This window comes from Agrilus planipennis, unplaced genomic scaffold (assembly GCF_000699045.2).
Source record: "Agrilus planipennis isolate EAB-ADULT unplaced genomic scaffold, Apla_2.0 scaffold83, whole genome shotgun sequence".
In the NCBI taxonomy this organism is placed as follows: domain Eukaryota; kingdom Metazoa; phylum Arthropoda; class Insecta; order Coleoptera; family Buprestidae; genus Agrilus; species Agrilus planipennis.
In genome coordinates, this window is record NW_020438895.1 from 347,628 (window position 1) to 360,892 (window position 13,265).

At 38.3% G+C, this 13,265-nt stretch overlaps 2 protein-coding genes and 2 non-coding genes across 4 annotated transcripts in view; 3 read left to right on the top strand and 1 right to left on the bottom strand.

The window, feature by feature from the left end:
- The first annotated feature begins 2,418 nt into the window (after window positions 1-2,418).
- Window positions 2,419-2,491, top strand: Trnav-aac. Its single transcript has one exon. It is a non-coding gene; the product is annotated as a tRNA-Val (tRNA).
- Window positions 2,492-3,746: 1,255 nt separating this feature from the next.
- Window positions 3,747-4,934, bottom strand: LOC108734317. The gene is made up of 2 exons (XM_018465817.1): window positions 4,758-4,934; window positions 3,747-4,264 (listed from the first exon to the last, which is right to left on the bottom strand). Exon 2 carries the CDS (start codon window positions 4,122-4,124, stop codon window positions 3,768-3,770), a length of 357 nt encoding a protein of 118 aa, XP_018321319.1. The 5' UTR covers window positions 4,125-4,264; window positions 4,758-4,934; the 3' UTR covers window positions 3,747-3,767.
- Window positions 4,935-9,173: 4,239 nt separating this feature from the next.
- Window positions 9,174-9,246, top strand: Trnav-aac. Its single transcript has one exon. It is a non-coding gene; the product is annotated as a tRNA-Val (tRNA).
- Window positions 9,247-12,001: 2,755 nt separating this feature from the next.
- Window positions 12,002-13,265, top strand: part of LOC108734313 (mothers against decapentaplegic homolog 6) — an 80,877-nt gene continuing 79,613 nt past the window's right edge. Inside the window, exon 1 of the mRNA XM_018465807.1 lies at window positions 12,002-13,207. Within this exon, the coding sequence (XP_018321309.1) occupies window positions 12,838-13,207 (370 nt within the window). The 5' untranslated portion in view covers window positions 12,002-12,837. The remainder of the gene's footprint in view (window positions 13,208-13,265) is intronic.

The following is a 13,265-nucleotide window of genomic DNA, read 5'->3' on the forward strand; positions in this document are numbered from 1 at the left end:
GACTGGTCTGACATATATTTTGGTGATGTTTTATAAATATTTCTTGTTTGGTCCTGAGTGATATCTATCGTCATCATCATCATAAGCTCGTCAGTCCTAAGACTGGTTGGACACGCACCTTTAATTTTTTCTATCCTGAGTTAATCTTCGCTTTTCCTTAAAATTAGAACATCCCACGTCCTTAATTTATTGTGAACAGTAATCTAATATATGTCTACCTCTACTCCTCTGATCCTGTTTCTGATTTTAATATGTCTTTATGTCTATATGTTCGGAAAATTCAAACATCGAAAAAGTTCACTGTGACACTGTCCATATGACCTAAATGTAGAGGAATGCTTTGAGAAAAATTGTATAATAAAGAAACGTCGGGAACCTTTAGCTAAATGGTTCGCGGAATATTTTATTTTACATTTTAGGATTGCTTCAAGAGTTAGGAATAAATGGAGCTCTTATCATTGTTTTGAAAATAAAAGCTGCTTCCAATTTTAATTTTTGATCACTTATCAGATTGTAACAACAAAAGTTTTATATTCGAATTGAGAAGTGAATGTTATAGAATACGGGGAATATAAAATAGAATATAGAATACCTGGTGAGTACTATTAGAAACACTTATGAAAATATTTCAAATTTTACTGTAATACCCTGAAGAAATTATCACCATAAAGGATCCCGCAGAATCCTTATAGAAAATTGGCTTTAAGTCAAATTGACTGTAAATGGAGCATGATGTTCTTTCTATCTTTCTGATCTAAAAGTTTTTATGATGGACACGAGATCAAAAAATAAACAGTTTCTGAGCTACGAATCAAAAGAACGCATGATTTTCGGCTACCTAATGCCTAATATCTAATATAACTGGTAGGATATAGGATATCAGTGAATTATCTCTACAGGTACTCTCGATACATATGTTATTAGTTGTAATGAGGAACATTTAGTCATGATTATAATAACTATCTCTAAATCATTTCAATTTGTATTCATTTTGAATCATAACTGAATAATAGTAGTGTAGGTCCATGGGGAAAGAGTTTTGTTAAGAGCCGTTTCCATTCGATCACATCAATTTTGTTCGGCTCTCGTTTTGGGTTATCGTTAATTCATAAACATGTAGCCATCATCGACCGGTGCTTATCAGACTCTATCGAAAACTTCAAAGGGCAAACAATTCGTTTCGTTCCAACAAAGTTTGTTATTCGTTTGCTGAAAGTTGCCAGTTCTAATTTCTTTATTAAGCTCCATGCCTGTACCAGCAGATATACCTACTAGTAAAGTGCGACACTACATCGTCATTTCAGAAGAAGAGAGAGAGACAGAGAGCTGTGAGCCGTGATGGTGGAGATGGTGGTGGCGCATCAGCAATAGAGAAGCATCAGCATCAGCATTAGCACCAGCAGCAGCAGCAGTAGCAGTTGATGGAATCTAATTTCCCCAGAGGACCGAGCCATGTTGTTTCTGTATCCTAAGAATAATTCAATTTGCTCCGAAACCACGTCCTTTTGACAAACCACCGAAACCGACTAATTGCTATCCACATTGTGGAAATATACACTTTGAGAGACTATTGTTAATCCAAGTCCAAGTTTGCAGAAGCGAAATGAAGAGAAAGCGAAGGCTTTGTGAAAGGCAGTCAACCTCTCAGTCTCCTTTGAATGCAAAACGGTCTTTATCATAAGACTACTGCTTGCTTGCCGTTTGGCATCACCTTTACCTACTGTACCGACCATTTCAACGAAAACAACGTAATAATTTAATGTCTTACTACTTAGCCAGAAATAAAACACGAGAGCTCTCAAACAAATAAGAGATAGCTAATTGCCAAGGGGACGAAATGTTTCAAGCATTCGTTCTTTCTCATTGTCAAGATTAAATCCGATGTGGCATACTTATGTAAGGAAGCCTTTCTTTTATCGTATTTTCAAGTGCATCACCTCTAGGATAAAAAAATATAATTGACGAACTGCTTTTGTTATAACTCTAACATGTTAGGTACTATATTAGAATTATAATACGCAAACATCAAAACTTATTGATCATGCGATTTCTAGTTTTTGTTACTCTGAAAGTAATTACAACAGTGGTAGTCGGTGATCAAATACAAATAAACGTGAAAAAATGCTGTCTGTGAAGATTAAAAAAACACGGAAATGTATGAGTATACAATTGAGTTCTAGATATGCTGAAATAAGAAACTTCGTAATGTCTGGCGATTAAACCATATAATCTGCCTTTTACAAGATTTTTCATTGTCATTTAACTTTTTTTTTTAGATTTTCTAATCAGTTAATTCAGCATCATTTTAGTTTGTCAGGCTTATATGAGCTAACATTTACAAAATATTATTATCCAGCTTATGCAAATTGTCCGCCATTTTATTTTCGTTCTATTAATATCCACTCGCAAACTCAAGTGGTTTCCGTGGTGTAGTGGTTATCACATCCGCCTAACACGCGGAAGGTCCCCGGTTCGATCCCGGGCGGAAACAGTCAAAAATTGATGCATTTGTCGTTACGTAAGTTATAGACGGCCCCTAATTAGAAAAACTTCCAATTATTTTATAAACATTAGTTAGATGTTAGAGAGAACCAAAAATCGTGTGTTCATGAGCCCAAATTTTATATTCTATAACGTAAATAATCATGAGGACTTTGATACTTTTAGACGGTGTCATAATCTATACAATAAGTTGTGATGATAATCTTCTGATATGTAGTAAAAATATATTTAGTACGTATACGTTGAGGGTGCGCGGGTGAAATTTAATACCATACTATTTCACCGTTAATTTGAGGCTGGCTTGGGGTATGGCACCCTGCGTGACGTCACAGAGCCTACGAACAAATAAGAGTAAATTCGTTTTCCATTAGATTTGGTCTGTTCGCTGGCGGGTAAACATTATAAACGAGCATAAATGAGTACACAGGGTGGCCTAAAAAGATTTCTTAATGGCGTCACACGTTATCGAAAGATCAAAGCATTCTTTAGACAAAATCGAAAGGTTAACATCATCTTCAGCCATAAGACAAAATCAAAGGATTATCATTATCCTCACTCTTAAGACAAAATCAAAGGGTTAACACTATCGTAAGTCTTAAAACAAAATCAAAGGATTATAATTATCCTAAGTCTTAAGACAAAATCAAAGGATTGTAATTACCCGAAGTCTTATGACAATATCAAAGGGTTAATATTATCCATCCTCAGTCTTAAGACAAAATGAAAGGGTTAATATCATCTTCAGGCTTAAGACAAAATCAAATGATTATCATTATCCTCAGTCTTAAAACATAATCAAACGGTTAATATTATGCTCAGTCTTAAGACAAAATCAAAGGATTATCATTATCCTCACTCTTAAGACAAAATCAAAGGGTTAACATTATCGTAAGTCTTAAGACAAAATCAAAGGATTATAATTATCCTAAGTCTTAAGACAAAATCAAAGGATTGTAATTACCCGAAGTCTTATGACAAAATCAAAGGGTTAATATTATCCATCCTCATAAGACAAAATCAAAGGGTTAATATAATCCTCAGTCTTAAGACAAAATCAAAGGGTTAACATCATCTTCAGCCTTAAGATAAAGTTAATGGGTTACCGTTAGGGGTCCTACCTGATTTATTCTCTATTAAAAATTCGATCGCATTATGCAACATACGGACATACCTTTAGTGATAACTAGTGAGAGCACCGTGCCTTTTGGATAATCCGATGATGTAAACGTGATTTCTCAATAATTTCGCACAATTCTGAATAATTTTTATTGGGTACCTACATATTTCGCGACACACTGTATTCGATTACGTTTAAGAAGGAGAATATGTGATGAATGTGGTATTATTTCCTGGCCTGAAATGAGAGGATGCCGCCAACCGCCGGCGTCGGCAAGGGGGTGAACGTTGGCTGGCTCCGAGTTGCTCCGGGTCTCCGGAGGAGCCGGCGCCCCTGCCGGCCTGGCCAGTCTCGCCAACGAGGGGCCGACGTACAACAATATTAGCTTATTTTGTTCGTTCGCCCCCGATATGCCGTCTCCTATAATAAGGGTGCGGGGACAGGACATGATGGAGTCGCCACCATGGTGGTGCGGTGGTGGTGGTGGTGGTGGTGGTGGTGTCATGTTTTCTTCCGATTTACCACCGCCGGCGGTGCCACTGTCATAGATGCAACCCCCTAGTGCAGTAAACGAGGGTGGATAATCTTCCCCTTCGGATAGCCTCGCGATGACGAACAAAGGAGCCGTTTAATTTATTCCATCCCCTGCACAATAAAATTTAATCGACTCGATATGGCATGAACGCAATTTTTTGTTATTTTTTTTGTATTTTTTTTTATACTCAAAACCAATGTAGGTGAAAACTTTTTCGTGCATTGACGAATGCCTATAAGGAGCCGTTATATGACTTCTAATTCTAATAGACAGGTACTTACTAGAGGTAATTCTAATTAGGTACCTTAAGGTTGTAATTTTTAAATTTGAGTTCTCGAAAAGTTGTATATGAAACCATCTAGAAGGAAGAGTTTAAGGGGTTGCCTAAACATAGGTACGAATTTTGAAATTTAGAGCTTTATTGAAGACTTGATCATACATACTTATATATTTTCTTGCTAATTCCTAAATAATATTTCTGTTTCAAAATTATCAATTTAATGAAATTCCTGGCTCTTGTTTGTTATAATATTCTTAATTCATACACTAAAGGTTATATCTTTAAAACGAATTGTTAAATATAATTACCAATTAGCCAATTACCTTCTGGTCTAGTATCATATTTATAGTAAACTTGATTTATTCCAAATTCCATCGGAATTTCAAATTTGTTTGTTTTCCCTAAAAATATTGCGTCAACCTTTCCAAGCGACGCAGCGAAAGTGAATATTCTAACTGGGTTGAAATAAACGTGAAAGTAATAGCAATTACAGCTGTAACCCCGACAACAAAGGCAAAAAGTAATTATCAAATGTAAACTAACATGACCATTGTTGGGGGAGTCGCGACGCCTGATGAACCGGCGGCCAAAATGCGAAACAAGAGCGTCAACGTCGTCCGTCAGGCAGGCGGCGCGTCCGTCGCCGCGGCGCGTCACGTTGGGCGCCTGCTGGGCCCATCAGCGTCGTCATCGGCGTCGACGGTTGAAGCGTCCGCGCCTCGGCGGTCGACGGGCGCCTCATGCCGTGCAAAAACCACTGTTTGCCAGCTTGTTTGTTCACTTGTCGTTAATTTGCAGACTGCCGATACGATGGATATTTTACACATGTGTGTACGTGTATATGTGTGTGTACAACTGTTGTCTGTCTGCAAATTGCAAAGATTTTGTCCTCAGTTACCCACCCAAATCCGCTATGTATTTAGGATTGAAGAAAATAATCTTAGAGTTTCAGTGAGAAATTAAAACCTCATATAAAAATATGTCAGTAATAATCATCGCCGATTTTTCCGTAAGAGCTGCAGAAAGTAAGAACACAAAAGGCATAACAAAAAAATGTAAATAATTACAATTACTTTTATAACATGTATAGAATGCGAGTGTCATATATAAACTACAATACATAAAAAACTTTCCCATTTTCACTGATTGTTTGTACCTTACAATCACTTATACTTGGGATGTTCAAAATTGGCATAGTCCGCAATAAAACTGTCGCATTTACTTTCTTCTTTCAACTTACGAACTAAACTAGAGCGGTTGCTGACAGAACGTCAGACGTTGTATGGAATATTGTAAATAGGAAAAGAGATGCCACATAGGAATTGCAGCGGACACTAAAGAAAAGGAATAACATTATGCCAATTAATGTGAAACAGAAAGAGACGCCAACAAGCAGAATTTGAGCATGTTGCCGGCATCGGACTTTAAAGAAAGTTCAACATTCTCAGGAGTTTAGGAAAGTAGAGACTTTTTTAAAGATATGATTCCAACCAGGCAGTTATGAAGCCGATCCTAATGTTTTGCATACCTAACCAACTTTTAACCGCTGCATCGCTTACTATTATTCGGTTATCTCTTATCAATTTGTCTGTACTACTCATGAGGTATTTCCTAACTTAACAAGAACATGTTCAAAACGCAGCAAATAACAACACTCCCAAGTGGACTAAAGAAAGAAGGTATGTCCATCCCCATAGATAATTAATTGCGGGCTTTGCCAATTTTGATCGTCCGAATTATAACATTGATCACTTCGAATATACGAGTGTTATGCCACCCAACAAACATTATGTGTTCACTGCGAATCTTCTTGGCGTCCTTTAGTCTTGTTGGATAACCCAGCACGCAGTTTAATACCCACACATATACATATGTATGCTCATTGTAGCTGCAATATTTGCAGCGAATGGCCAGTCAATTAATCTTATATTAATTAATTTCAAGTTATTATTATGCGTTAACTAACGTATATGTTGTTCTTTATGAAGACGAGCCGCCGCTGTCTAAAGTTAGTCAAACTATAACCAGTACTTTTTTTCAAGATTAATGTTAACGATTATCCGTACATATTCTTAGCCATTATGTACTTATACAGAAAGTTTTTCCAAATTTCCATTTGAATCTTTTTTTTTTTTATTTATAATAGCAGATTACCTGTCCATTGTGCACCATTTTGACCTATTGAGTCCACATTTCTAGGTAGGATTAGTCTTTCGATATACGTAGTAAATTTGTTCTTGAAGAAGAATATTGTTTATTGTTTTTTTTTTATAAAAAAGTATAGGAACGAACATGAATCTTTTATTTACGAATAGTATATACAAAATCGTGTTTTAATAACATTCTGTCTGTCCGAGGGATAGAGTTAACAATCAGTTCGATTTTTTTCTTTTGTCAGAACAGAAGAAGAATAAAAACATCACTAGTCGCCACCGTGTCATTAAAGTAGGTAGTAATTGTCAGTACACAAGGAGGTTTGGGCTAGTCCCAAATTTTGAGGATAATCAATTCACCGAGAGTCGTTTCGTCCGATTACTATTTCATTTAATGTTTGAAGTATCTCATCACCTCCACCGCTTCCTATCTCGAGGTGATTTTTGGATTTCGCCAAAATTAAAACATCAAGGTATTTGCGACCAGTAATCTAATCTATTACGTCTACCTCTAATCCTCTTTAATCCCATAAAACAATTCGAAGTGGTCTGTATCCTGTCGAAACTGCCAGGCGCGCATCGCGATTTCGATCTTTTTGGATCTCATCAGCGCGTCGCAGGCAGCTCCGACAGAACACAGACCAACTTTTACCTGCTGTCTTAACAGTGCGTTTCTGTACTGCAGATGGCGTTTACCGCGCCATTTGTGGTATTTTCTAAAACGCACTGTTAAGACAGCAGGTAAAAGTTGGTCAGTGTTCTGTCGGAGCTGTCTGCGACGTGCTGATGAGATCGAAAAAGATAGAAATCGCGATCCGCGTCTGGCTGTTTCGACAGGATACAGACCACTTCGAATTATTTTATCCGATTATGGTAACGTGCCTTATCACGTTGAGGTTAGCTACGCCGGAATTCGTTTCAGCAAGTAGATATCCACACAAGTGGACCTTGTTAGAGCATACGTAATCCTAAAATGTAGCATCGGACTACAGATGGCGTTTACCGCGCTATTTGTGGTATTTTCTCTATAATCCTGTTCCTACTTCTAAAATGTCTCTTGGTAGCCCTTCAAGTCTGAGAAGGTGTCCTGCCAATCTATTGATAATAACTTTTACAATCGTTGATTAAATACAATAATGACAGATTAAATTTTGTTGTTGAGTAATAAAAAATATTTTAACGGAATAAACAACATGAGGCCAACTGGGAAAATTATAACCGTATGTCGTTACTGCTCGGACTTCGTCCGTGTCTTCTTTAGTCGAATGCCGACTTACCGAAACCTGCCATTTGGGACCTTCGTGTCGAGAATTCAAAATCGTTGTTCAGACAAATAACGTTTAATCACACGTTGCCCGGTCGTGCTCCGATTTGATGAGACCGGACCATCATCGGCGGCGTTTTCCGGCGAGGCGCTCAACAAAACTCATCGAAAACAATCGACTTCATCTACCTCATGTATACAGTATACGTGATGTATTTTTTGGTTATTTTTCCTCCGCTTTCTGTTTTAATAACAACTAACTATAAGAGACAAGCACCTTTACTTTGAACATACAACAGTGCCGCCTTTCAGGAAACCTTAACACACTTATATAGGTATCACATATAACACATAGTTATGCCTTTATTGTATACATATTGTCAGACCAGGTGGAAGACCTATTGCTAATATAGCAAACTCTACATTTGAAAACATTTCCAATGTGGGATTCCACTGGACTAGTCGGGCAAAATACCGGATCGGTAAAATATAGGACAGCTAAAAAAACGAACACAATACTTCTCCTGCTAAGTCCCGTTCCATTTTCATGAGAATACCGGCGTTCGTCCTAATCATAAAATGAACTTAAAAAAGCGCTCGTAATTTTGTTGGAAGATGGAAGGTATTTACTAAACTTTGGGAAGTGATAATTATGTAAAAAAGTACGGAGAACCTCATGGTGCCAATGCTTTTTGAGTGCAACAGCAAACAGGTACTTTTCAGCATAATTTTTGGCTAAAATAGATAAAATAATTTAAACATAAGAAAGCGCTCGTGAAATTATTAGGAGATGGAGGGTATTTATTAGGAGATGGAAGGTATTTACTAAGCTTCTAGAAGTGATACTTAAGTAAAAAAGTACGGAGATTCTCATGGTGCCAACGCTTTTTGAGTACAATAGCAAACAGGTACTTTTTAGCATAATTTTTGCTAAAATAGATAAAATAATTTAAACATAAAAAAGCGCTCGTGAATTCACTGGGAAAAGGAGGATATTTGATGTGCTTTCAGAATCAATAATTATATAAAAAGGTACACAGAATCTCATGATGCCAACAGTTTTTGAATATGGTATTGATATTGGTACTTTATTGTTATTATAGCAGTTAAAAGCTAGAAAGTGTTTCAATTCTTTTTTTCGATTATTTATCGATTTATTAACTAATTAGCCTAAATTAAATAAGTATTGGGTGAAAATAGTGATATGAAAATTTTCTCTGAAAAATCGAATGTTGATAGAAGTTTTAGAATAAAAGAAAAACGGTACATAATAATTTTGAAGTTCTATATATTCCACATAACACCAACGACCTTCATAAGTTGTTTCCGTGGTGTAGTGGTTATCACATCCGCCTAACACGCGGAAGGTCCCCGGTTCGATCCCGGGCGGAAACAGCATTTTTTTTCTATTTACCGCTTTGGAAATGCCTTTTAATCACATGTAACTTTAAATAGTTACTTAAATTAATTTGTTATGATAAATGAAGTTAGTAACAGATAGGCAGATGTAAAGGATCAGCTAGAGACATTAAAAGCATAAACAGGAGCTGAAGGGAGTTGAGGAAGACCTGGATTAGATTACTATTGACAAATAGTTGCGGGATATTCTAATTTTAGGGAAATGCAAAAATTAACTCTCGATGGGAAAAAGTGAGTACATGTCCAATCAGTCTTAGGACTGACGACGTGACGACCTTATGATGATGATAATGATAACGATACATATTTCCAAAGACTTTAAGTAGAGCTGTAAGATTCGCATTTTATTATATTTTTTGAACATTCACCCATGTTTCCGTATATTACACTACTACTTATTTGGAATTTCACACATTTTTATTTTGATTGCGAAAAGTGTTCAATATGGTTTCCAAAATGAATGTAGAATACAAAGGTCGAGCCGGATATGTATCATATGAAACCAAGTTTACTAAAAAAAATTTTTTACCGCATCCATTTTGAATGCTGAACCGTATATGGAAATTGCATACTTATATACAATTATTATTATGTTATTGTTATTGTATATAAATGTAATACTTATAATTTATATACAATTATTATTATAGGTATTATATATAATATTAGTATATGTAGATGTTTGACAACTGCATCTGCCGGATTGAGAGGTTCCCATTGAAAACGATGTATTGTAGTTGTACCTACCTGTAAGACGAGAGCAGGCGGACGAATGAATTGGAAAGGGGATCCAAACCCATTCATAATTATATTAACACGGTAGCCGAGTGACAATGCGATGGCAGCATACACAATCAACTCGTTATAACAGAAGGATCTTTTAAAACTTTCCTGTCTGGCGCCACAATTTTGACGAACAATTGAATTTCAACCAGTCAAGCTGCGGTGCCGGATCATTTTTTTTTTACGTCAATAACAAATGCGAATTCATTTTGCTCTTGGAAAGTAAGTATGATGAAGGGTATCGACACTATCGCCAGTCAGGTTTTCAATCATAGAAAAAACAATAATAAAAACTGCTATTCACTAAGAGTTTAGATCCAATTAGGTGGAGAAGGTTTCCTCGATTGACTTATGTGAAGTTCTATCCCCCATCAGCTTCGACCGGGTTATTATGAGAGAGGACACCCTGATTGGCTTGTATGAAATGCTATGCATAAAGAGTTCAGATCCAATTAGATGGAAGAGGTTTCCTTGATTAACTTGTATGAAGTTCTATGCTTTGCAGCTTAGACTGGGTTATTACGAGAGAGGATCCCCTGATTGCCTTATATGAAATGTGATTGACTTGTCTGAAGTTCTACGCTCCATCGTCTTAGGCTGGGTTATTATGAGAGAGGACACCCTGATTGGCTAGTATGAAATGCTATGCATTAAAAGTTTAGATCCAATTAGATGGAGGATGTTTCCTTGATTGACTTGTGTGAACTTCTGTGCTCCATCATCTTAGGCTGGGTTATTATAAGAAAGGGCTTCCTGATGGAATTCTATGAAATGCTATGCACTAAAAGTTTAGATCCAATTATACAGAAGAGATTTCCTTGCTTGGCTTGTGTGAAGTTCTATGCTCCATCAGCTTAGACTGGCTTATTGTGAAAGAGGACACCCTCATTGGCTTGTATGAAATGCTATGCATAAAGAGTTCAGATCCAATTAGATGGAAGAGGTTTCCTTGATTGACTTGTATGAAGTTCTATGCTTTGCAGCTTAGACTGGGTTATTACGAGAGAGGATCCCCTGATTGGCTTATATGAAATGTGATTGACTTGTCTGAAGTTCTACGCTCCATCATCTTAGGCTGGGTTATTATGAGAGAGGACTCCCTGATTGGCTTGTATGAAATGCTATGAGCTAAGAGTTTAGATCCTATTAGATGGATGAGGTTTCCTTGATTGACTTGTCTGAAGTTCCACGCTCCATCATCTTAGGCTGGGCTATTCTAAGAGAGGACTCCCTGATTGACTTGTATGAAATGCTATGCATAGAGTTTAGATTCGGTTTGATGAAAAAGGTTTCCTTGATTGACATGTGTGAAGTGTCATGTCCCATGAGCTTAGCTTATTGGGGTGGGTGGATTATGGTTGGAATGAAGATGAGACGGACGGACGAAATGAAGAAAAGAAGAGGGCGAATGATTATCTGTGGAATATTACTGCCCCAGCATTTGCCTGAGGGATCCAAGGAAACTACAGAGAATGTTGGACCATAACCAGAACGGTATCCTCCCAAATTCTGAACAGTTAGCCCATGCCGCTCATCAGGATGGATGGGTTTAACTAGCACCATTAAAATGCTTTCTGAATTTCCTTTTCCGCGTGATTTCCACGAGGCAGATGTTGAAATACTTTCCTTTAGCGATTTACCTCTTGTATTCCAAATTTAGTATGAAAAAGGATAAACCGCCGGTGTAAAGCATTATAATAAAAATTCCGTTTTGAGCGACGAATTTTTGCTTTGATTGTCTGTCGGCGGAGCATTGGCATGGCTCGTGCAGGTCAATTAGGGTATTTTTTTTACAACGCCCCGACGTCGTCCTGTATCAAGCGCGGTAAATAACGGTGAGAATCCGGCCCTGGCGCCAGACGGCGCCAAGGCCCCACTACTTGTACAGACCGGTCCACTCTAGCGGCCGGTGCGTCAACCAGCAACTCACAAATACGGAATACCGATTCAAACCGCAGTCGCAAGTGAGCTGTTGTTGAGTGTGGCGGTTTCGTTTAGCTACCGTCTTGTCCTTGCCGGTATAATCCGCTTGTCGTACATTATCAAAAACACCGGTTAAACCGACAGATCGGTGACCGGTTATGTTCTCGTTCCACTATACAAGGTGAAGTTCTTCGTTTGTCATTCTTTAACCAAGAGCTTCCGTCTGAAATTGTCGCGTATAATAGGAGAAAGAGAAAAACCTCTTCCGAAGCATTTGAAACACTATTAGGTCGTAATCAAAGCGTGTGTGTTCCTAGTGATTGTGTCAGACGCTTATTGTTTTACAAATGCTTATTCAAAAGTTGTCGGTTGTTACTGTTAAAGCTAGTTGCACGTGAAGTGAACAACACGATACAGTACCTACTTTGGAGTCGTCGTCGAGGAGAAAAGGAAAGGCCGCGTTGTTTTGGTTCGAATAATAAATATTGCGAGTACTTAACAAGTTTGTTGCGGCGTCTAAGGTTCATTAACCATCTGGGATCAACCCGCGGGTCTTGATTTGGTTGCGCTGTTTAGGTGTTCGCTCTCATTATTTTTGTGGTGGTATTCGTCGTCGTGTCTCGAGATATTTTCACGGTGTGCCCATCGGTTGTAGCAACCCTGTGCGTACGCGATCATCAACTTCATCAGCGGCTGCCGACTGTTGCGATCCCGAGCGACAGTGGCGTGGAAACGAAGGGGCCAAGCTATTGCAACGCGTTCGAGGAAGAAGAAACGGAGGTGGTCGTCTGTTGCTGCGGCTGCACAGGGACAGAAGTGGCCCCCAAATGCTGGTCCCACGGAGCGGACAAATCCTGTTTCATGTTCATGTTCCGCAGCAAACGGACCTCTTACACTAAACGATTGCTGAAAGCTCGCCTCAGGCGAAACGTCGCCGGCGACGATGGCGCCAATGGAGGTCCTGAAAGCTGCTTGCAAGAGCTCCTAAAACGATTAAAGGATAACCAATTAGAAATGTTGTTGATGGCAATAGAGCGTCGCGGTCAGGACTTATCCAATTGTGTACTTTTACCACGAAACGGCGAACCGCACGTGCTCTGTTGCCAAACATGGCGATGGCCGGAATTGCGGCAAGCCAACGAATTAAGGCGGCTACCGAGCTGCAGGTCAGTCTCCGATCCCGTTTACATTTGCTGCAATCCTTACCACTGGAGTCGGCTCTGCCAACCCGGTAAGTCGTATCGCAAACAAAAACACATGTTCGTTCTCAACACCTACTTGTTTACCAC

What these genes read in the sequence shown, in the direction of transcription:
- LOC108734317 (XM_018465817.1), bottom strand. Translation starts at nt 4,124, where the DNA reads ATGACACCACCACCACCACCACCACCACCACCGCACCACCATGGTGGC.